Source organism: Podarcis raffonei, chromosome Z (assembly GCF_027172205.1).
Source record: "Podarcis raffonei isolate rPodRaf1 chromosome Z, rPodRaf1.pri, whole genome shotgun sequence".
In the NCBI taxonomy this organism is placed as follows: domain Eukaryota; kingdom Metazoa; phylum Chordata; class Lepidosauria; order Squamata; family Lacertidae; genus Podarcis; species Podarcis raffonei.
In genome coordinates this window covers 1,732,386-1,757,760 of record NC_070621.1, presented here as the reverse complement: position 1 = coordinate 1,757,760, position 25,375 = coordinate 1,732,386, and the positions used below count along the sequence as shown (strand labels likewise).

General features: G+C 45.4%; 1 protein-coding gene across 6 annotated transcripts in view; it reads right to left on the bottom strand.

Moving 5' to 3' along the window:
- Window positions 1-25,375, bottom strand: part of DENND1A (DENN domain containing 1A) — a 260,719-nt gene that overhangs the window by 14,087 nt on the left and 221,257 nt on the right. For 5 of the 6 annotated variants that reach the window (XM_053373721.1, XM_053373722.1, XM_053373724.1 and 2 more), the window contains 2 exons: window positions 20,802-20,933; window positions 2,488-2,576 (listed from right to left, as the gene is read on the bottom strand). In XM_053373721.1, coding sequence (XP_053229696.1) covers window positions 2,488-2,576; window positions 20,802-20,933 — 221 coding nt within the window. Of the gene's footprint in view, window positions 1-2,487; window positions 2,577-20,801; window positions 20,934-25,375 lie in introns of those variants that run through there. The other variant, XM_053373726.1, reaches the window with a different exon arrangement.

The window sequence follows — 25,375 nt, the reverse complement described above, 5'->3', positions numbered from 1 at the left end:
GAGGAAGGTCCTCCTGGGCACTGAAGACTCTTCTAGTGTTTAAAGAGAAACTAAACTAGCTGGAGTGACCAGCAGCGCTGAACTGACCTCTGTGGTGCTTTGCCAGTTCTGAACCGTTGGGCTCAAAAGCTGCCTGGGGAGAAGGGCTGTGAAGGGACTTCAGGAGCTCAACGAAGGAATCTGCCCTTTGTCACCAGGAGGAATGCAAGTGCATCCCTCATGACTCAGTAGAGGAGAATGGGGAAAACAGCTTCCATCAGGGCTAGTCCTTCCCACCTCCCCTTTGAAGAAAAAGTTGGGGAAAGAGAGGAGAAAGGGAGAGGAGAAGGGAAGAGAAATAGGGATTCACAAGCTGCAACTTACAAACACATCTAAAACCTGGCCATGATCTGCCCCCAATTAGGGAACAGGCCTCTAATGTTGATGCTCCTGGGACTTGCAGCTTTTGAATGCTTTTAAGAATTACTTTATGTATGTACTAATTTTGTTGGGTGTGTGTGTGTGTGTTGTTTTTGCTTTAATGAACTGCCCTGAGTGGTTTTTAAGAGGTAAGACTAGATATTACAAAAAATGATAATAAGGAAAATAGACCTTAAGGGAGATGATCCCACCCTGGTCCCCCCTGGGGGAGAGCAGCGTTTTCTCCTGATGGCCCTCCCGAGGAGGCCTCCGTCACCAGGAAGGGGGCCGTGGGGAGGGCACTTTGTTTGCCACACGACTCCCTCAGGGCTGCCTTGTTTGTTTTAACACCAAGTGGCTGGTGGCAGCCTTCTGCTTTCGCAGGCGGAGGTGGTGGAGAAGCCGCAGTAGTGAGGAGAGCCCCAGGAAGCCCGCGTAGCACTTGAGGCAAGGAACTTGCAAGCACACTTACATCTCGCTTCCACTAGATTTACAAGCAGCAAAGGGGTAGACAGGGTGATTTACAAGAGTGAGGTTTTGGGAACTGCTTGGGCCTTGGTGCTGAAACTTTTACATCTTCAGTTTGGGCACAGCCCATTAACATTGCCACAAACTCCCCGTGATAATTTATCCACCCCTTTCTCAGGACTCTCTTAAGAATCAGACACTAAATACATTTACAGGTGAAACTCGAAAAATTAGAATATCGTGGAAAAGTTCCTTTCTTTCACTAATTCAACTTAAAAGGTGAAACTCATATATGAGATCGACTCATGACATGCAAAGCGAGATATGTCAAGCCTTGATTTGTTCTACAGGTGAAACTCGAAAAATTAGAATATCGTGGAAAAGTTCATTTATTTCCGTAATCCAACTTGAAAGGTGAAACTAATATATGAGATCGACTCGTGACATGCAAAGCGAGATATGTCAATCCTTGATTTGTTACCATTGTGATGATCATGGCGTACAGCTGATGAAAACCCCAAATTAACAATCTCAGAAAATTAGAATATTCAAGGAAATCAGCAAAACAAGGATTGCAAATCGAGCAGGATTGGACCTCTGAGAAGTAGAAGCAGATCTCGCTTTGCATGTCATGAGTCGATCTCATATATGAGTTTCACCTTTTAAGTTGAATTACTGAAAGAAAGGAACTTTTCCACGATATTCTAATTTTTCGAGTTTCACCTGTAATAGCAACAGGCAATTGGATGACATTAAATATCTGAGTGTCATAGGATTTACCCTCCTATGTTCAATCGGGATAAACAGACTCTTCTCTGGAGCTCATTTTCTGACAAGTGATGGTGGAAGGGAAGGTCAAACTCAACAGTCTTCCTTGTGCCTATATTTATCTAAAAGTCTTAATTCTCTCTGATGCTTTTGCATAACCCAAAAGGTAAAAAGAAGTAATCAGATACAAAGAGCGCATAAGAAAAAGAATACAGTGCATTCAAATTTTGTTATATTTAAATGGTTCATCTCTAGCAAATTCTGCCTTTCCTTGGTAGAAAGCAGACCAATTTCCTTAACTGTTTCTAAAACACAATTAGCTCCTCCTTTGGCTTCTGATTGTACATGGGGATGGCAGTGAAGAGAAGCCACAGGGATCACTGGGTTTTGCTCCATGATTTGCAAAACACACTTTTAACAAAGATTCCCAAGCAAAGCTGCTTTGTGCAGCTGTTCACGTTTCATACCTTGAACAAATCCAACCCTCCTTAATGACTGTGGGTCCTTGGCCCTCTTCCACAAGAGGGCGATCACGTTCCACTGACTGGAGGCTCCTGCCCAGGTTCAAAGGCAGGTGACTGTTTTCCACTGAACAATCGAGAATACCTCCTTCTCCCACCCATCCTGGGCCCAAAGACCCTCAGCAAAGTTAAGCTGCTTGCCTCTTTGCAGAAATCAAGCATATTTCTTAGAACTTGAGAGGCTTTAGCACTAGGCTGACGTTTGCAGAATGTTCTCAACTTTATTGCACTAGTGGCAGAAATGGAAGGACAGGAGAAATATATCCCCCCACGACAACCACTCCCCCCCCTACACTTCAGACAAGAGGAATGCAGAGGAACAGCTACTCACTGGTCTGGGCTGGATACGGAAGTCCTCTGGCCATCAGTGGCAACGTTGCTTTTGGGCCTCCTGGCCACCTGGGGTCTGGGGGGCCGAACCTATGTGACAGGAGAGTGGAGACATTTTCAGCAGTTCTAACAAGCTACACAAATTCATACGGAACCTACAAAAATCAATCCCTTCCTTTTCAACATGGATCCCATTTCAACCTGCCTGCAAATGACAACGATACCCTTTGCTAAATGCCCTGCGTACAATTTCATCAGCAAGACGTCCAACCCTGGAAGATCAGAAGATGGTGGGTGGACAGACAGAATAACCAAACAAAGGAGTTTTTAATTTTTTGAGGGACACAAGTAGCCAGCACACCTGTGTCCTGGAGGAAGACACCGGTCAAGGAAGGGGTACTTGGTTTGCTGTGGGCATGAGGCTGGGAGAGAAAAAGCAGCAGGTGGATTTGTGAAATTTGGGGCATGAGCTCCCAAAGTGAAACTTGAGGACCCACATGGAACACTTCAAATTCCTAAATGCCAGAATCTATTTTGAGGAGCCCCCTTTGAAATGGGCTATGTGCAAGGCATGTGCAAGAATGGGGGGAAGGGCAACACTCTTGACCATCCAGGGACTTATCCAGCCTGGTGCACAGTAACGGAGAGCTCCAGAGTCCGGCACCAAACAGTCTTCAGGGTGTACATCTGTCTGCAATAAATCCACACCCCAATTCTAAGCCCTTTTATATGGAATAACCCTGATTCTAGTATTGTTTACTTACAATCGTGTAAACCAGCTTAGAATCAAAGCCTTAGTTTTACCATAAAAGAAATTTAAAAATTGAGCACCCACACAATAATGGCTTCTGAGGGAAGTGCCTCACAGGTTGAAAAACTGCACTGAGTGGAGAGCACAGACTGTCCTATTAATGGATGAGGTGCTTTGGGTGTCTTTCAGTGGTTTTAGTGGAGTGTGTTGCCAGGAGCACAGATTCCAGGAAAGCACCACACTCTCCTGTAGTTAAGCTAAGAGCGTAACAAGAAAGGGAGAACATAGGAAGAGCCTTCTGGATGAGGTCCATCTGGTCCAGCCTCCTGGTCTCCCAGGGGCCAACCACATGCCCAGTGGGAAGTCCACAAGCAAGACATGGCAACAAGAGCACTCTCCACACTTGCGATTCCCAGCCACTGGCAGCCATAGCTTTGCTGCCTCCAACAGTGGAGACAGAACAGTGAACTGATGAATTTGAAACTTATCTCCCAGGCAGGTTGTCAAAAGCAACATCAACACTGCAACATACTCACTTCGCTTAGTACCTCACAATCAGAGAGACTAGGAATGAGCCTTCAATGGGCAGAGGTCTCACCATGCATACAGCTTGCACAAGACAGGCCCTCAAGCAAACAGGGAGCAGAACTGTGCTCTGCGCATCACTGGCTACAAATGTGGGTCTTGGCCATTTCCAAGAGTCTCCAAGGGAAGCCCCCAGCCTACTTAACCTCACTTTAAGCAGCTAGCCCTAACAATGATTTACCGTATTTTTTGCTCTATAAGACTCACTTTTGCCCTCCTAAAAAGTAAGGGGAAATGTGTGTGCATCTTATGGAGCGAATACAGGCTGCACAGCTATCCCAGAAGCCAGAACAGCAAGAGGGATTGCTGCTTTCACTGCGCAGTGATCTCTCTTGCTGTTCTAGCTTCTGAGATTCAGAATATTTTTTTTCTTGTTTTCCTCCTCCAAAAACTAGGTGCGTCTTATGGTCTGGTGTGTCTTATAGAGCGAAAAATACGGTAATTTATTATTTATATGCCGCCCATCTGACAGGGTGGCCCCAGCCACTTTGGGAGGCTTCCAGCATAAACGATAACATAATAAAGCACCATACATTAAAAACTTCCCTAAACAGGGCTGCCTTCAGATGTCTTCTAAAAGTTGTTTATTTCCTTGACATCTGATGGGAGGCCGTTCCACAGGGCGGGTGCCACCACTGAGAAGGCCGTCTGCCTGGTTCCCTGTAACTTGGCTTCTTGCAGGGAGGGAACCGCCAGAAGGCCCTCGGAGCTGGACCTCAGTGTCCGGGCAGAACGATGGGGGTGGAGACGCTTCTTCAGGTATACTGGACCGAGGCCGTTTAGGGCTTTCAAGGTCAGCAGCAACATTGAATTGCGCTCAGAAATGTACTTGGATGTTGTCCTTCGACTGGCAGGTGAAGAGATGTTCTTGGGCCAACAGCCTTTGGGGAACTGACTGTTTTTAATGAAAGGGCTGGTGCCATGCTGTTTTTATTTTAACCATTTGTACGTTTTAAACATATTTTATATATTTATATAGGTTTAATTCTATCAATGCTTCATCGTTTTTTAATGATTTTTCCACCTAAGTTTTTAACGTCACAGGAAGGCTTTCTTATGAATGTGTCTTAAAAGAAAGGGCTTCCCATGTCCAAAACTGCCCTAAGTCGATCTTTTCTTCTTCTTCTTCTTTATTATTATACAAATAAAGACAAAGAAAGAAAAGAAAACACACACACACACACACACACACACCCTACATACATACAGACAAAAACAAAACAGGTACAAAAATAAATAAGCAACGAAAATGGAACAAATTCAAAGAATATAAACAGTAAAGTAAATAACTAAGAAAGACACTCCAGGGAGCCGTTTCTCTGCTGAGGTGCTGGCTTTTCTGGGATGGGTTCCATTTGCTTATTTTTTGGTTTTGGTTTTGACTTCTGTCAGTCACTCAGCAGCTGATTTCCTGTGGCTAAGACAGTTTCTCTGTATTTCATTATATTCCTCATCTTGGTATGAGGAGTCATATTCTCACTTACTGGTTTATTCTAAACACAGCCAAATCCTGGTTGTTGAACCTTGATTCGATAAATAAGTATTTAGGCATTTCCATTCCTTCTGGATAGTTTTTTAAAACTTATTCCTTAAGGCTTCGGTTAGCTTAGCAAGTTCCAAGTACTCACTTAACTTTTGTAGCCATTCTTCTTTAGTTGGTATATAATTACCCTTCCAATTTTTGGCTATGAATACCGTAGCCGCCGTTATTGCATAGAAAAATGGTATTATTTTTTATTTTGGAATTCTTCTATTTATTATCCCAAGAAGGAATGGCTTTTTATGAAATGTAATTTTTAATAGTTTTGCATTTCATCGTAGATCGCGTCCCAGAATTTTTTTATTTCTGGGCACAATCACCACATATGAAAAAAGGTTCCCAGTTGCGATTTGCATTTCCAACACCTATTGTTGTGGTTTTCATTATTTTTATATAATTTGACAGGAGTAAGATACCACCTATACTGCATTTTTATCCAATTTTCGCTTATTTGGTAGCATGCTGTAAATTTTTGGTTTTTCTTCCATACCTTCTTCCACATCTCTAGCTCTATCGAGTGTCCTACATCCTGTTCCCACTTATTCATTACATCTTTTATCTCTTTATGCTTCAAATCCCAATTCAAAAGCAACCTGTGCATTTTGGATAGGGTTTTCTTATTATTTTGCAGCAAATCTTTCTCTAAAATAGAGGTTTTATTCTCAAAGCCATTCAGTTTTTTATCTCTTTGAAAAACAGCGTTAAACTGGTGGTGTTCTAGTCATGTTATACTTATTTTCTTTAGCTCTTCATAATTTTTGAATTTATAGAGAAATTATTTAATTCCATTACTAGATCTTTATAGGTTGGCAAATTATCACCCATATTTTTCTTGTGGATCGTTGTTGCTTCAGTCGACGATAACCACCATGGAATTCTTGGTTCTAATATTAATTTATATTTCTCCCGGATGGCATATAAACTTTTCCTCACTATATGTGATCTCTATGTGATCTTACTCTATCACAGCCCAGGTATCCATGCCATCCAAAAATATTGTCCCCAAAATATATTTTCTTCTTCTATTTTTAACGACTTGTATACCAGCCTTCATCTGAAGAGCACAGGGTGGTTCACAACATAAAAATACAAAATGAGAACACAATCACAAGGCTTTTTGTAAAAGAAACAGCATTTTTGTGCTTTCCAGGGTTTTTGTCTGCAGAATAAATATTGTTTGTTTATTTATTTTATCTTTGACAATTTATATATCACTTAATCACAAATGTCTCTAGGCAGTGTACAAAAAACTCAATAAAGTGAAAATGAAAATAAATTAAAATTATAAAATCAGAATTCAGTAAAAATGCCTGCTGGAATAATAAAAAAATAATTGGGAAGTTCGGCAGAGAGGGGGCCTGCCTGACCTCAACTGAAAGGGCGTTCCATGTTCCATGCTCGGCTCCTGGTGGATATGGAGAATCTGAGCCACAGGGGACAACAGAACAGTGATTTTCCCAAAGACCTTGGTGATTGGGCAGGGATATAAAGGACCAGGTAGCTCCTGAGAAACCCGTCCCAAATCTGTTAAGGGTCTTGTAAACTGATACAAGAACCTTGAAGCAGGTCTGGCAGTGCATGGGCAACCAGTGCATGCTTTTGAGCACCCCCGTTATGTGCTGGGGATAGTCTGTCCCCATCAATAATCTAGCTGTAGACCAAGCCCAAGGTTAGCCCCACAGAGAGGGCGTTGCAACCCTCAAGCCCTGAGGTCACCAATGCATGAATCAATGTGAGCAGGCCATCCCAGCCCAAGAATAGCTGCAGTTGGCATACCAGCTCTAGCTGGCAAAAGGCACTCTAAGTGGTTAGAAGTGCCTTTTGCCAGCTGGGCTACCTGAGCCTCCTGCGACAAAGATGGATCCAGGAGAAGCCCAAGCAGTGGACCTGTTTTCTCACAGGGAGTGTAACCCCTTCCAGAGAAGTCCACAATGGAATAGGCTTTGGGGGACAAGCAAAGTGCTGGTTTATGAAAGACAAAAAGTGGGTTCTCTCTCTCTCTCTCTCTGCTATGGCGAGGGACTCAATGCCAGATGCTTCTGACCAAAGGAGTCGTGGCTGACCTGCCCTCCCTGAAGCCCTGGTTTGCACAGCGGGAAATGGCCCTGCCAGCATGCAGCTCAGCATGGATTCAGCATTTTGCATTTGAAATTTGCTATCAAAGCAATGGCATGAGGGCAGCAGCACTGGGGAAGCCGGGAGGACCCCAGAGAGGTCCTGAATGCCACTGCCCCATGGGAAGGAGGGAGGACCAGATGCTAGAGGCCTCTGAGACTGGCCTGCACACAAGGCTGATTCTCGCTCTGCAATCAAGACGGCTTAAGGCGGCGAATTCATGGCAGGAATAGAAGGATTAAGTTTGCGGCAACTTCGAGTGAACTTGCAAGGCGGAGAAACATGGGGGAAAAGAACAACAGAGCTAATTAGAGGAGCTGAGCTGTCAGAGCGCGGCTGCATGGCTCAGCGCCAGCAAACAAAAGGAATGGCTTGGCAATCAGCAGGATCGATGGAGGAGACTGCTTCATTAGGGATGATAAAACACAGAGAGAAGGAAAGGCAAGAGAGAGAGAAAGAAGGAGCGGGGGGGGGAGAAAGAGGGAGAGGGAAAACTGTTTAATTAAGCCTAAAGCTGGCTTGTCACTGTGCGGCGAACACTTTCACCTTAGGGGCAGCCCTCTTGGGGTGGGGAACGCAGCCCGTTCTTGCCAGCAAAGGCAGCTCCACAGCGCCAGGGGAGGGATGCTAAAGAGGATTGTGTTGGCTCCTGAGAGGACTATTATGGGGGAGAGGGGTTGGGAGAAGGGCCAAATCACAGCAGGATTTCAGACGCTACCAAAGAACAGGGTTAAATGCGCACTGAGTGCAAAAGTGCCATGCGCCTGTGCAACAATGTGGAGGGCAAAGGCCAATCATGTGAGGGCTGAATGGGCAGTTTACAGGAATTTCTGCCTACCTGGGGGCATCAGCTGACCTTTATGACACATGAGGAATCTGCCTTCCTTGAGCAACTCACTCTCTCTCTCTCTCTCTCTCTCTCTCTCTCTCTCTCTCACACACACACACACACACACAGGTTCTTAGGGAAAGAGTACTGGAGGCGTAAAATGGATCAGGGTTCTGGAACCAGGTTTTTATTCTACGAGTTGCTGCAGGGAAGAAAGAAAAGGAAGGTGTAGTTTGTTGGTCAGCCCTTAGGAACTGAAGGATGAGGTATTCCGAGGCAGCAGACAGCGGGCTTCCCTCATGATGTTTTGGACCAGTAACTCCTATCTGCCCCGGCCACAGAAGCCATGATGCAGCTGGCGGGCACCAGGCTAGTAAAGGCTGCCCCACGTGGATTCTGTGCAGATGTCACTTCCTGAACCCAGCTGCCATGAAGCGCTCCAAGCAACAAAGAATCTGGATAGGAGCGTTGCAGGGTGGATGAGAAGCAGCACACAGCACTAGGTTTGTCCTCCACAAACCTCCATAGTGCCGCAAATGGGATCTGGCCACTGCCACAGCTCGATTAGATTACTGCAATGTGCTCTGTGCATTTGGAAACTTCAGCTGGGGCCGAACGAAGCTTTCCTACCAGTCCAGTTCACAGTGCTGGCATTGAGCTTGAAGCCTAAAACCAACAGTGGGGAACTTGTGGCCCTCCAAATGGTATTGGACTCCAATTCTCATCAGCCCCAGCCATGGTCAGCAGTCAGGGATAATGGGTATTGTTGGAAGACAGTATCTGGAAGACCACAGGCTGGCAAGCCTGGGTATAGAAACATATGATTTATTCAAAGGGAGGGATCCCTGACACATTTCTAGTAAATGATCTTCACCGGGGAGAATGTGACTTTTTAAAACACATGCACGGAAATGGAGAGACTTTGCAGACTGTTTTCAAAGCAGATGCCACTGTGAGCTTGGGCCTGAAATCCTGGGACTACTTTTTGCAGAGAGGAGTCCTGCGAGTAGCAACATGATCTGAGAGACTCTGACTGCATGAAACCATCTGTGAAGCTCCCAAGAATCACTTGGGAGCATCAACAGTTTTCCTCCAAGTTGGTTCTGTGTAACCAAAGTCTCCCAAGTTGTGAGAAATTGGAATGCTGTGCAGGGATGTCCCTTCCGACATGTCCTGCGATAAAGCTTCCCATCTAGGAACAACCAGCTATTATGGCACCTTTCTGCGGTTAACTCCCAGCCCTCTAATCCACCATGTTTGGCACACAGACGGGTGACAATATCTCAGAGGATAACTAAGGCATTGCAGCTGAGAGATCAAACACCCTTGGCAAAATGGGCTTTGATGTCAAGACCAGGCAGCTTGGAGCAAGGTTGCTCAGCAGTATTTTGTCTGTGTAAACTCTTGCTGCAAGGGCCTGCTGGGAGGAGAACAAGGGGAACATGACCCAAAGCTTTTAGCTATAGGGTGATAAAACACACAGAGAAAGTTTATTTCCTAGGTAATGAATCTCAACAAATCCTCAAGGGTCTCCAGCATCAAGGGCTCTGAACAACAGAGGCAGAAGCAATCAGCACCACCTTTGACACATGTAGGAAGGGAAATTATCAATGCATAAATCCATAACAATGACGTGCTGAGCTGAACACCCACTGCAAAGACATGCACGACCGGAACTAAACTCAGAAAACATGCACTGGAAGTTTAGAGCAAATGGCACACCCGACCTGGCTGCCAACTAACAGGAGCAGGAATCTGAAGCAGCAACAGCAGCAAAATTCCCTTATTCAGTTTTAGCAAGACAGTTTGGAAACTTGCCCTTGGTTTCTTTGATCTCACTTTCATGGAAGAAATTGGATTAAAGAAAACAGGGTTCTCTGGTAAAATGAGGGTTGCCAGGTCAAAAATCCAAAGACTGCAAGGAGAGCGGCCTAGATGACACCAACTGTGGTGCAGGGATGTTGGGGTGGGCAGTCAAGGTGTGTTTTTCACAGCAGGAGCAATGGCGTCATCTGCTGGAATGGCGTTTGTCAGGGCCAGGGGGCCTGGGGGGCAGATCCTGCCCAACACAGGATCCTTTTTAGCTTACTAAACTTCACTGCTGACCAGGGATGTGGTCTCACCAAACCCAAGTCCAACATGCTAACCACTCTTCCACACAAGGCACCAACCTCCTTCTTTGGGCAAGGAGGAAGAGTCCTAGAATCAATGCCACATCTTCGCAGGTATCTGGCAATGAGGACATATGAAGGAGAATGAAATGCTGCTAAGACGGGACCAGCATTTCCTTAATGTAGATCCTGCGCCGAATGACAGTACACTGCAAGGTCCTCTGCTTGAAAAGCTACTTGTTTCCAGTTATATGCAGATTACTGAAAGGAAAAATTAACCTGATCTTCATTTAGCATTTCTGTGATTCTGTGACTGCCTTTGTTTTCTTCCAGAACACATGGAGGGCACAGATCCAGAGTGCTGAGGATGTTTGCAAACCTAGGGTCCAAATTTAGAGGCCGATGCAAGTCGTCAAAAGCTCACTAGCTAAAACTGCATGCGGAGCCTAGAGGAGCTGAAAGTGAGAGAAAGGTGTCACCAGAGCAGCAGAGACCCTGCTGAAGACAAGCAGAGCAAAAGGAAGACCTTTAGACTTAAGTCTACCAACGAAAGGGCAGCGGTTCCCTTTTGGGCTTGGCAAGGCCCACCAAGCAGGATTTAGTAAGACTATGGAGAGCGCAGGGTTAAAGGTGGCAGCAGAAAGGAAGAACGGCCGGCTACTCACGGGCCTGGAGGAGCGGTGGATCTTGGGAGGAGGTGGTCTTGCTGGTCGGGTGCTTAGCTGTGGCATCAAAGCGGAAACTTCAGTCATCAGCAAATACAAAGCACACTGGACATCGCTGCATGCTAAATACGCAGTGCCTTAAGGCCCTCTTGAGATGCACCCCCAAAGCTTTTTGCAGCTGACAGGTCTAACACCACTACAGGGCAGGTGCGAGTAAATGGGGTGAGGAACCATCTCTAGTCCATTTCAGGAGCCCTTTTGGGGGATTAGACAAAGTCACGGAGGCAGTGGTAGTGGTCTATCAATGGATACTGGATGTGACTCCTCAATGGAGCATCCTTGTTCAGAGGCAGTCTACCTGAATGCCAGCTGTTTGGAGGGGTGAGGAGAGAGGCATCAGGGGAGGGCTGTTGCCCTTCTGCCCTGCTTGCTTCTCAGAGGAGGCATCCAGTTGGACACTGTAGGAAGAAGGGCGCTAGACTGGACTGACTTTCGGTCTGACCCAGTACAGCTGCTCTTACATTCTGGGAAAACCATGCATTATATTATATCTTTCAAGATTTATAACACATACACAGGCCAAAATACAGCACTGCAGCCACTGTGAACGCCATTTAGAAGTGTGGTGCTTTCGCAACCCTTGAAATGTGGAGAATCTGGCTGCGTCTTGCCCAACCTGGTGCCATCCAGCTTTGTTCAGCTACAACTTCCATCAGCCCCAATTGCAGTACAAAACAGCTGGAGGGCACCAGGTTGGGGAACCCAGCTCTATAAAGGAGCAGAAAGACTAAAACCTTCACTGCACCCCTGTGCTCTGCTCTATGCAGGGGTCTGCAGAACGGTTAGCAAAACCAAAAACGCTGTACTCCAAGGAAAACTGATAAGATTTCACCCCCCCTTGTCATGAGGAAATGCAAAGAGCTGCACATGGCAGCCCCTGGGGAATCCTGCAGTGCCCAGACTCTCTCCAGCCTCTATGAAAAGTTAAGGGCTAGAAGCTTGCTTTTTTAAATTATGAAAGAAGACCAGAGATCCTCTGGGCATGGCCTGTGATACTCAGCACCAAACTCCCACTTGCACGATGCAATTGCATGGGATATTTCCCCCTCCTGCCTACATGTAGGACTGGCCACAGGGGACGCATCTCATTCTCCCCGCATTTGAAACATTCCAGTCATGGCCACGGCTGGAATGGAGGTGGCCTGTGAGGAAGGCCCTCGTTTTTCTGGCAAGACAAGTAACAAGGGGGCAGCAGAAGGACACCCACCCACCCACCCACTCCCACAGCGCTTTCTCTTTTCAAGTTCAGGAGCCCCCCCCCCCCCGTCATACTGCAAACACATATTCAAAGGACGTGAAAATTATATTTACTAAAACCAGCATCCGATTTGCAGTTAATTTGTTGATGCAGCAAAACACATTGTTTCCAAAAGGTCAGAAGTGGAAGCTGTGGTGGAACATCAGCCTAATTACCTGTGCTACATAGATGAGGCTGTGGATGTCCATGCTGGTGCTGCTGAAGGCAGCTAAATTACTGTCACAGGCCTGCTGTCAAAGGAACAGGCAGTGGGGTCTCCGCAAGGGAGGTGGGGCGGAATGCTTCCCGGCTCTCCGGATGGCTGCCGCGATGCACTCTGCATGCGCCCGCTGCGAGGGCATTGGGCAGGAGCCTTGGCCTGAGCCCAGAGATGGTGATGGCGTGGATTTCACACCACTTCTCCAGGGTCTGAAGACACTGCCTTTGATCTCGAAAAGCCCCAGGTAGGATGTTGGCTTCCTATCCTCCTTTCTTGTAAAAAGAAGAGCTCGCCTGTGGTCCCAGAGAGAAGGCTGGACTCCAGCTCTCATCAGCCCCAGACAGCATCCTCAACAGGAGCTGGAGTCCAGAAACATCTGGAGAGCCACATGTTCCTCATCACTACCCTGTATCAGCAAAGGACAACCCCCTGCCACCGTATGTTATCATATTTGTAACCTGCACTATAGACAAGAAACACAGCAGAGTGCTCTGAGCTCTCCTGATGGGCGGGGGTCTTCTCCAGGCAGCTCCTGCTTTTATTCACTGCTACCAGTGAATAAATCTAAGGAAGTCAGATTACCCTCAACCAGAGGCAGGGCCTTTTCAACACTGGCCCCGGCCTGGTGGAACGCTCTGCCTCATGAGACCAGGGCCCTGCGGGATCTGATTTCTTTCCGCAGGGCCTGTAAGACAGAGTTGTTCCGCCTGGCCTTTGGCTTGGAGCCAATTTAATTCCCTCCCCCTCTTTCTTTTTCCTTTCTCCTCCTGTGATGAGGCTGCATTTTAATTGTTTTAACGTTTTAATGTTGTATTTTAATCTTGTTTTTAAGTTGTATACATTCAACTCATTTTTATTATTGGTTGTTAGCCGCCCTGAGCCTGGCCTTGGCTGGGGAGGGCGGGGTATGATGATGATGATGATGATGATGATTATCAGCAGAGGGCTTCCGCCCACCCATCAATGGCAACTTTGAGGACAACGGCTGGGGCTTCCTAATGCAGAATAACAGTGACTAACAGGGTTCCATAAAATAACATATAAACTGTGGAGAAAACAGAGGTTCCCCCCCTCTCTCTCAACACTTGGGTGGATGGTGGTTAACAGATTGAGGTTGAATCCCAACAAGACAGAAGTACTGTTTCTGGGGGACGGGGGCAGGCAGTGGGAGGCATCTGCGTGACAATATGGGAAACAGGATGTTGAACCAGTTAGGCCTTTCACCTAACTACAGGGAACCAGGCAAAGGGCCTTCTCGGTAGTGGCGCTCGCCCTGTGGAATGCCCTCCCATCAGATGTCAAGGAAATAAACAACTATCTGACTTTTAGAAGACATCTGAAGGTAGTCCTGTTTAGGGACGCTTTTAATAACTGATGTTTTAATGTATTTTTAACCTTCTGTTGGAAGCCGCCCAGAGTGGCTGTGGCTGGGGAAATCCAGCCAGATGGGCGGAGTATAAATAAATTATTATTATTATTATTATTATTATTATTATTATTATTATTATGACCCAGCAGGGCTCTTTTTACGTCCTCAAAAGCAAATATTGAAAAACAATGGAAGGCAGCACATATCAATCATGTTTTCAGCTGTCCACAGAATTCTTACTTCTTCACTTCTCTCAAGTGGAAACATTCTTTTTTGGATAACCTCATGCTGCTTCCTATTTGAAATTTAAAAGTGGTGAAAAGATGAGAGGAAAAGCATCCTATTTTAGGTAATACAAGTATCACCAAAAGTTGTCATCAGTCAGGTAGTGATAAAAGCTGTACAGTTCCAAGCCAACAGCAAACACCTGCAAAGCAGATGGGCAAGACCTTCCCATCAGAACCACAAATTGGATACCCCCCCCCGAAAGCCATGGAAAAGTCTGGGTTTGTGACATATGTCAGATTCTGAAGAAAAGTCAAAGGCAAAACAGTGAATTGGCTGGATTCCAAGTCATGGCCGATGGGATATAAAAGCACACTGTATGGATGCACTGTGCAGCCTTATTTGTGCCTGCCACGGATCCCCATATTCCCCGCCCCCCAAGCCTGGCTTAGATCATGACCTCCTTGTTTACCAAGGCCCTGCAGCCTCTTAAAGGTCTTGCTGTTGTGGTTGGAATTTACTTATTTATTTAGAATGTCAATGCCTTTGGGGCAGTCTTACAGAATCAGCCTGAAAGTCCAACTTTCCAGTTGTGGCCTCCCCAGACATGGAATGCCCTCCCCAGGGAAGCTTGCCTGGCACCTTCACTGTACTCCCTTTCCAGCAACTTTTAGTGGTGTTGCACACATTATTATACGGTTTTGTTTGCTGCTGCTGAAATTTCATGTTGCTTTTTTATTGATTAATGATCTGTATGTTTTATTGTTCTAAACCACCCAGAAAAAAACAGTTAGTGAGCAGCATATAAATAATGGAAATAAGTAAATACTGGTTACTTAATTAAAAGCATTGCTGTGCCTTCTGCTCCTTCAATATACACTGCTGCATAAGGTTAAGAGTTCTGGGGTAGGAGCTGGAAGAGACCAGGGTTCAAATCCCCCCCACTACCCTGAAGGTCACCGGGTGACCCTGAGCAAGGGATCGCATATCTCAGCCTAGCCTACCTCACAGGGCTGCTGTGGAGAGTCAAAGAGGATGGGGAAAACCATGGGCGCCACTTGGAGAAGAAGGTGGGATATAAATGCAACTAACAAACAAGCAAACTGTTTCCCCAGACGCTTGTCTAGAGCATGAGCTCAATTCATTTTTGGCAGGGTGGGGGAGGGGACAAGAGGGGGAAATTGCTCAGAAAGTCTTTCCAAGTTCCTGAAGCGTGACAGCTGAAATGCCACCAAGAACCAGCAGACGTCCACAAGAAAGTCATTGTGGGCTCCCCTCAAAGACACAAAAACAACAAGGGAGAGGTCAGCTCCACAAAACCTGGAACACATTCAGCCCAGCGTGCCCAGAAAACCTGTCCATCTCTGGCTTCAGCAGAGTTTAAAATCACACAGCTAATAGGTTAACAACTGTTTTTCTTCTGCTTCAAATGAAGAATATCAGGAAGCCGGGGGAATATTCGGCTTTCCAATTTGTACCGACTGCTCAGTGCTCCCTGCAATGTGTGTTTGACAGGGCTGACATTTTGTACTGCTGTGAGACGGGGGGAGTATGTGTGACATTTTTATTCATGGTGGCGTACGCCCTTGTAATGATCAGCCCCGGTCGATGTGCTTACTGCAGCAGCCCCCAAGCCCTCGGAGAACAAACAGGAGTCGAAGGTACCAGCAGTTCGGCTGCCTTGTTAGACACCGCCAGGATCCTAACGAAGAGCAAATGCTGGAAAATTTCACTGTCAAATCCTCAAGGACACTGTCAGCAGAGAGCTAACTGCATATATTTCTCATTTAAAACAAGGAAAATTCACCAATTGTGCATTAAGCAAAAGACAAAAAGCCACACCAGGTTTTTAAACTTCCTCGCCTTTTCTTCTTTTTAAAACTGGTCATTCTTGCAGCTTCTCATGGGGAGCTGCTGGTTGCCGGGCTCAATGCTGGAATACACGTCTACAAAACCCAAGGCAGACCAGCTGATTTAAGATGAATACCAACAGACATGAGCTTGATTATCTTGGGAGGAACAGAACAGTCTCTCCTCTCCTGCAGATGGAGTCATATATATAAAACTATCATTCCGGAAACATGCCAGCTTGCTGAGCTCTTGGTTGTGTTAGCACAAGAGTATGGAAGTTCAGAGGGGTTTGGGCAGAGACCCATCAGCAAGCCAACCGTCTGCCCAATTTACTAGAGGCAGAAGATTGCTGTGATGATCACTGTTCCACTGTGTTATGCGTGTGTGCATAAGGAAAGCAACTTGGCTGGGGTCAAGTGAGCCTCACTCTACCACTCACTGCTGGCCTCAATGACCAAGTTTTGCATTTTGCAAATGTATCTGGCTGTCCTTCCTTGTTTCCCTCCTCATCCCCCCAACCTCCCAATCTTCTCAAAGCAACAGGCTACCAGCTGAGAACTGCAGAGCAGCCTTCCCACAAGGAGGCAATAGCCTGCAGAGCTCTGTCCCTCCCCAGGCTGTACTTTCTTCAAGCGAGTGAACTGTTCAGGGGAAGAGGGATAAGCACCGCTTCCTGTACTCTCTGGAAGAGCAAGGCTTCCACTGAGAATCCAGGCACATCTTCCTTAGGCTTCCCGATGGGTCAGGCATGTCACAGGCATGGCTTAAGGCTGTAACAAGAGTGCGACTGATGGCAAAAACTTCTCCTCCCCCTCATTTCTGTGGCAGAGGCTTGGTGGAGCTTCACAGGTTTGCACCAAACATGTCACGATGGGCTCCTCTTTAGCACGTTCTGCAGCAAGATTTCACTTTCAGATGCATTTTTGCCACGTAACTAGAGGGGTTCCTCTAGGGATTACATCCTTTCTCTCCCACTCACTGGGGGATAAGGACTGAGCAGCACGCATGTGTACTATTACACTGGAGAAGGAAAACTGTTTGACAAACAGCTTCAAAAGTAGAAAAAAAATTATCTCAAAATGGAAACAGATTACTTTTTCCTCCCATCAGCCAGTTATGACCCAGCCGCAGAGTGGCACAGCTGTGAAACTGTTTCATGCTACATTCTGTACGGCATCCCTCTAGGGACACTTCCTGCAGTGGTCAAGAGACCAGGGTATGGAAGTCAGAACCGCCAGCTAAAGGTTGCAACTTGAGCAATAATGGAAATTAAGAACTGGTCTAGACACGCGCAGCACTTCTAGCTCCTTGATCTTGAACTCAAAGCTCCATAAACAGGCAAGAGAACGTTGCAGGTTTGGCTGCTTCAGATTTAAAACGCTCAAAAGATTCTAAATACCACCAATTCCCTGCCTTGTCCCTTAGCCACATGGTGCAAAGCGACAGGAACTGCAGCCGTCCCCACTCCCAAAGAGAGCAAGGTTTCAAGCTCTGGAACTGAGCAAAGGCAGCAAACAGGGTTCTCTCCACACAGCCTAACGGCTGCAATTCTCAAGATAGGGGCTTAGCTAGCTTAGAATCAATAGAATTGCAGGGTTTGAAGAGATCCCTCAGAGGTAATGTAGCCTAACCCATGGAAATGCAGGAATCACAGCTAAAGAATCTTGGGCAGATGGCCACCCGACCTCTGTTTCAAAACATCCGTCACCTTCTGAGGCATCCCATTCCACTCCCAAACAGCCTGTCCTGCTTTTTGCAGGAAGAGTAATGCTTTGGTGACCTTGTTTTCCCAGGCTGCCTGAGAATCTGCTGCGAAACAACTGCAGAGCCAGAAATGCTCCGATGGCACACAGAAGAAAGCCTCCAGCTGGACAGAGCAAGACGTAGCCCAGGTCGCCATGAAGCTGCCTGGTCATCTAAGCTGCACTTGGGCCTCTTTGCCAGAAGAATGATGACAAGGGGCACAAGACGCACACCACCGGCTGCTGCCAGCTACAGCCAGGCAAGCCCTAATGAGTTAAAATTAAATGTTGCCGTTGGCTCGCTAGCCCTGTCCCTCCTCCCCTTCAGCTAATCTGTCACTTAATGAAGAAAAGGCCCGCTTGCTTGGTGGCGTAGGACAGGGAGAGCCGAGCTGCCGGCTCACTTTCAGCAAGCTGATTAAGGATTTCAACCCACAGCAGCCAGCAGACGTCTCCCAGAAAAATAAATAGACTGTATGCAAATGTGTTTGTCACTCTGACAGCACATCTCAATTAAGGCGTCTTGCTGGGCCTGGTGGGCTGAGGAGCTGCCACAGCCACAGCAAGCCAGCCTGCGCTACTGATATGTAACACAGCCAGGGTGGTGTTGTGGTGAAGAGTGTTGGAACAGGACTTGGGAGACCAGGGTTTGAATCCTCGCTTGGCCACTGAAGTTCTCTGGGTGGCCTTGGGCCAATCCTTGTCTCTCAGCCCAGCTTGCCTCACAAGGATGCTGTTCCAAGGGTAAAACCAGGAGGGGAAGCACCATGTGCCCCACCTCGAGCTCCTCTGGAGGAAAAGGTGGTTTATAAGAATAACAAATAATAATAAAAAGATTGGGGAGGAGGCGCTTGACCCTCACCAACATGAATGCATTTTCTGAATAAAGGATGTCAGGATGAGAACAGACATGGGTAGCAAGGAATAACTGAGGAAGCGAACACCCCTCTTTCACATCTTCCTCTCGTTCTGGGAATGTGCAAACCGCTCCAACTTCACCTGGATTTTCACTCCTTTTTAATTATCTGTATGAGGCACTTAAAATGCAACATTAAACTTAATATAATAATAATACTGGGGTTTCTACTCACATCTCCACACTAAAACCCATCGCTTCTCAGGAAAAATGCTTTGACAGCTTTTAATCCGAATTATCACCAAGCTATAAATGTGGGCAAAGGTTTGGCAGAATGTGGCGTCTGCAATGTAAGGACGGTCGTTAATGTGTTTCTCTTGAGGAGAGACCCAAACCAGCGGAACAAACAAAGGCAAAGAAAGTGGGAGTGGAGAGTTACTGTAAAAACTACCATCATTTTGGAACAATCTCATTCTGCCTTATTAACCCACCCTGCTAACAGCAGCAGCACACAGATTTTCTGCTCCCCATGTAAATCCTTTGTGTGCAATATCCCAGACACAAAATGACTTTGCTTGGTGTTCTTTGAAAAGTAGTTGTCTTCTAATGATGAGTGGAGAAGAGGGACATTGCTATTCGTTAGAATAAAAAAGGAGCTGTTGGAGCACCAGCCCAAAAGCTCTCAGCGTCCCCTGGCACACACACGAGGCCACCACCATCATGTCTGAGCCTGGTCAGTGCCTGAAAGGGGTGACTGCCTGGGAACTACATGTTTGCTGCCTTGGGTTCTATGACAGAAGGAAGGAAATAAGTGCAAGAAAGTAAAACGAAGCAATCCTGTAATGATAAACAAAGTGGAAGGGAGATACATTTCTGCAACACAAGAGCAACTGATCTCAAACCCATTCACTCACGCAGAGAAAAATACTCCAATAGCTGGGCAAATACAGAAATTTCATTAGGAGGCTCTGAAGCCCTGTTCTAAATATACATGTCTCTCTCCATGTGTGTATGTTAGAGAGTGAGTCAGGTTTGCATAAAAGCAGCCATTATAAAGATACACCAGTGAATGATTGCATCTTATGCATAAGGAGACATGAGTTTTCAAACCTGTGTGTGCATTTAAATGAAAACATTTGGTGCCTTAATGTGGCATCCAACACTACTGTTGTTTAAAAAGCATTAAAGCATTTAAAAATAATAGTGCTATTTCAGTATTCAGTATAATTATACCTACCGTCACATGGACACTTGGAGAAATCAGGTATTAATTCACACCTGCCCTTTAATATTTAAACTTCACAGACTAGTAGGGAAGATTAGATTAAAATTAAAACTGGGGCCAACAAATCTTGTGACAACAAAAAGTGAACCCATCACACTTCTCTCCCACCCCCCCACCCCCACCAAGGCGAAAGCTGGAAAGTTGATCTCAGTAGTTTTGTATACGTTTTTCTAATTATTAGCCACTCCAATCCCGGCTAAGTTTCACAAATATATTGCCAGGGCCATAATAAAAATAACCAGCCTACAGAGCACCAGACTCAATACAGAAATATGCTATTAAAGAACCATTAATTGATTTTCCAACCACAGTTCATTGCTTTTCCTGTTCAAAGTGTGCCGAAGTGCCTATTATAATAAGCCGCTCGCTGCTGACACTAATAATTGGGCTAGATAACAGAAGATACCTTAAACGGAGTCACAGGGAAGGAAAAAGCTGTCGCCTCCGCAATGGAACCGGCAGGATGCTTCCCCTTTCCAGGTTAATACATGGCAAGAGATCCTCAGAAGTATGAGCAAGAGGAACACAGACAGGGGCATGGTATGCAAGCCTTGTGAGGGCTTAAGATCTGAGTCAGCTGCCACTTCCAACTTTAAAGCAAGCCACTTGTGCGAAGCAGAAGATGCTGCACAGCTCCAAATCCAGGTGTCTTTGTAGCGATGTGCAAAGTCTGGTTTTGTGCACACAATAACCCTTTCACACAACATGGATTGCCCGTGATCCAACAGATTTCGGGGCTGCACATGACCCAGAACTGCTTGGCTACCCAGGGACCAATATGAGTCTGTGTGTGCATCTTCCTACAGAGAAAGCAAAAAGGAAGCCAAGGTGTTTGAATCATGCACTTCAAATAATTCTGACCTCCCCCACGTACCTGCCCAAAGTGCACAGTGATTGGCCTTCTGTCCTCGTGGAGTCTGGGATCTCTTTGTTCAGCCAGTGGGGAAGGAGTTGTCCATGGCAGGGAGTTTTCTGGCACAGTGGAGCAGCCGTTCTCTGCAACGTCCTGTATGGTAGGAAATGGTGAATTGCATGGCCAGGAACACTCTTGATTAAGGGCGAGGGGCAAAAAGGAAGGACTCGGGGATAAAACTGACTGAACAAGTTTTGATGTTAGGAATGACAACAGCAACAACAACAACAACAACAAAAAAGCATAGATAAAAGAAACCAATTAGCATATAAGCCACGGCCACACTTTTGTTCTTTCACAAGTTATATAAAAACTCAACACACATGCCACAGAATAACAAAATATCCCCCAAATTCCAACTTTGGATGAAGTGGCCCTAAGTAAATACATAAAATTAATCAGACACATAAAGACGGTCCACCAAAGACAAACCATTGCACAATCCAAAACAAAGCAAATGGAATAACAAGACCTGCTGGAGCAGAGCCTGGCTGGCGTCTGCAAGGGAAAGTCCTGTCTCACAATCCTACTGGAATTCTTTGAGAGCATATTGTTAAGAGCTTGTGGGGTGCCTTGAACACCCTTTCTAATTCCTGGACCCTCCCTTCTAAGTCCTGGGTGCTAGACACTGGAGTTAACATGTTGAAATCAAGCCAGCCTGGCTTCCTGTGCTCAAGAGATCACCTGACAGAGGGGCCATTATAAGAGAATAAAAGGGAAGGTGAGGAACCATTAAGGGACACAAAGGAGTAGCTGTATGCCAGAGGGTAGAGAGGTAAGGAGAGTAGAGTTAAGAGTTTAGGAATGCAGTTGGCCTTGATGTGGGCTGAAGGGAAAAGGTGGCAGTCTGTTAAACGCAGTAAGCTGCAGCAGAGGGCCAGAGAGCCATGGCTGATTTCTGCTGGCGTCCAAAGCTGTGGCCATGGGAGAAGAAACCTCTTGGAGAGTTAATGCTGTGAGCCCCTCCATCGCAGGCTTATGTAAATAAGCCATATATCCTAAAGACACCACAGTCTCCGCTGTGTCTCATGTCCAAAGGAAACACAAACCCCAGCGAAGCACCTGGAACCTCTGGAATCTCACACCTCCCAGCATATAGCAATATAGACAGAGGCGATCTGGTTGACATTGTGTACCTGGACTTTCAAAAAGCTTTTGACAAAGTACTTCACCAAAGACTTCTAAGTAAGCTTAAGAGCCACGGAATAAGAGGAGAGGTCCTCTTGTGGTTAAGATGCAGGAAGCAAAGAGTAGGAATAAATGGGAAGTTCTGCAAAGCAGAAAGTGGAGTCCCCTAAGGATTGGTACTGGGACCTGTGATCTAGAGAGCGAGCAGTGAGGTGGCTAAGTTTTCTAATAACACTAAATTGTTCAGAGTAGTTAAAACAAAAAGATCGTAATGGACCTCTGCAAACTGAGTGAGTGGGCAGGAAAATGGCAAATTCAATTCAATGAAAACAAAGTGAGGGACGTTGGAGCAAAAAAAAAAACCCCTGAATTTCACATATGTGCTCATGGGGTCTGAAGTGGAGGTGACAGACCAGGTGTGAGACCTTGGGGTCATAGTGGAAAGATTGAGGAAGTGTGCAGTGGCTCTGTGTGAACAAAGCTAATTCCATGCTAGGGATCACTAGGAAATGAATTGAAAATAAAACTGCCAATATCATAGAGCCATTATATAAATGCCTGGTGTGACCACATCTGGAGTAGTAGAAGTAGTAGTAGTACTCCACCCTCTGACAGGTTGCCCCAGCCACTCTGTGTACAGTTCTGGTCACCTCACTGAAAAAAGGATATTGTAGAATTGGAAAAGCTAATCAAATTTATTTTAATACTGATGCAGAAGTTGGTTGTTACCTGTGAGGGAAAGCAAGAGGAAATAAGGAGGAACATTTTGTAGTATCTACCAGCAGTTAATTTTAGATAGTTCAAGAAGAGGCCCAGAAGTTGAGGGCTTGCAATAAAGTAAAAGTCCACAGAGGGTTTACCAACCATATTCTTAGAAATGCTTTGTATAAGGTATGAAATAGATACCAACCACCACTAGAGCCATATACACCATGGTGGCTGTCCCTGCGAGAGGCGTTCGCAGTAAAAAAATTAAATATGGAAAGTAATTGGGCAACATATACTCACTTATTAAGAGAAGATCAAGGACAATTAAAGTTAAAATCATTTGAGGAAATAAGACACTATCTTACCGATTGGCTCCAATTTCATGAATTAAATAATGTTTTCAATTCAGATAAAAAAATTAGGTTTTGGGAAAGAAGAATCCAAATTACAAAAAGTATTATTAAAAAACAACAAGAAATTATTATCCAAAACTTATGATTTGATACTAGAATGGGAATTTAAAGAGAAATAAATAAAAGAAGTAATGGTCTAATGGGCCCAAGACATCGGCCATGTAATACAGATAGAACACTGGGAAAGACTTTTGAAGTTGGGTATAAAATTTACCGCCAGCTATTCCATAAAAGAGAACAAAATGAAAATGTTTTATAGGTGGTATATGGCACCCTCCAAACTTGCCAAAATATGTAAGTTAAAATCTAATCTATGCTTGAATGTGTGAGGAGGTGGATGGGACTATGATACATGTATGGTGGGGCTGCAAAAAAGTTAAAAGATTCTGGGGATGTCTCTACAATGACGTAAAAAAGATGTTAAAAATTTCTATAGAGAAAAAACCAGAAGCGTACCTATTGGGTATCTTAGGAAAGGACATCCCACAAGATGAGAAAAAAATATTCTTATATGCCACAGCCGCAGCCAGACTACTACTTGCAAGGAACTGGAAAGGAAATGTTATCCCCACAAAGGAAAATTGGATATGTAATTTAAGCGAATTCATAGAGTTGGTGAAGTTAACAGCAACCATAAGGCACCAGACTAATCATAATTTAAGGTCAGAATGGCAATGCTTTGAGGATTACATGAAGAAACATATTCTAAGGATAATATGTTGGTATGTATAGACTAAGTTTGTAAAGTAGAACACGAAAAAGGTAATATATTAAGGATATTAAGGATGACCAAAAGACGCAATGTTAGTAAGAATCTAAAGATTAAGAGATGATGAGTATTGGGGGAGGGAACCCACATGGGTGTATGATTTGGTTTCTGTCTTTGTTTCTGGTTATTTGTTTATTTATTTTTGCTATTATTTTGTGTTGTTATTGCTAACTGAATATTGTGTACCTTTGGAAAATAAAATAAAATTAAGGGGGGGGAGAGAAGTCGAGGGTTTGCTATTGAGGCCCCTTAAAACTGCAGTTGACATGTTATGGGAGCCTGAGAATGGCCAGGTCAGGAGTGTAAGGCCCTATTGTGGATGTTTGCCCTTGGAGAACCAGTGCTTGAACTGAATCCAACCCATCCGAGCATCCCCTGGTGGATATTTTAAACATTCACTGGCCAGCAATAGATCTCTGTTGGCTACAGAAAGACCTCTACTATGATGAACCCCCCCCCTTGGCTTCTGTCTCCTTGTGGGGCACTTTGTTGACTGTGCACCAACTTCCTTACAATAATGCAATTTGTTACAGTAAGTTGTTGCAGGGCACCCTGGTTCACTGGCTCCTTTCCCTTGTGCACATGCAAATGTCAAGTTTGATTTTTGAAAACTCTTAAAATTAAGTAAGCTGTACCCAAAGCTAACTAAATGCCATGTCAAAGCGCCTTCTAGACCCAGAGTCTCCCACAACACTGACAGGTGAACCCAGTATTGTCTACCCTTGATCAGCAGTGACTCTCCAGGGTCCCAAGCAGGGAAGGGTCCCTTTCACCACCTGCACAAGGATCCTTCTTCCTGGAGATGCTGGCAGTGCTCATATCCAAGACCTTCAGCAAGTTTGGTCCACCAGTGAGCTATGGCCCCTCCCTTGCTGATTTTGTGAATAATTTTGGACCTGGTGCTTAATTAAAGCAGGGACGAATCCACAAGCTTACATTTGATTTAACAGAGAATATTCAGGAAGGTAATTACAGCTCTTGCTTTCAGGACTGACCATAAGAAACAGACAAACAAACAAAACCAACCATACATCATGTTTCATTGAAGCTTTGCAATGTGCAAATATATTTAAATGTAACGAATCAATCCATTAGTTAAAAGCGGGACAGCTGATAATATTTTTAAGTAGTCTTTAATTGATTGCTAGTAAGGAACGGTGGGAACTGACAAGCCAACACCTTTTGGCCTTTAAGAAAATTGAACTAAACTAGTGACTTGAGTTCATGGTTAGGTGAGTGTGTGCGCATGCATGCCATGTAATGAAAACATGTTGAGACGAAGCAAGATTGAGGGGCAGTCTTTGCAGAGACAGGGAGGCAGGAGCTCCTAGAAGATCAGAGAAGACTGAAAGCTTGGGACAATCAGTTGAGGAAGAAAGCCTGCAACCTGGTGATCCTCGGTTTTAAACCCCTTTGCAACAATGTCAAGGAAACAGTGCTTGGTAAATATAGAGAGAGTACTGAACGCACACATGACCCCGAAGCCAGCTGCTTTGATGGAGTGACCTTTGACATGC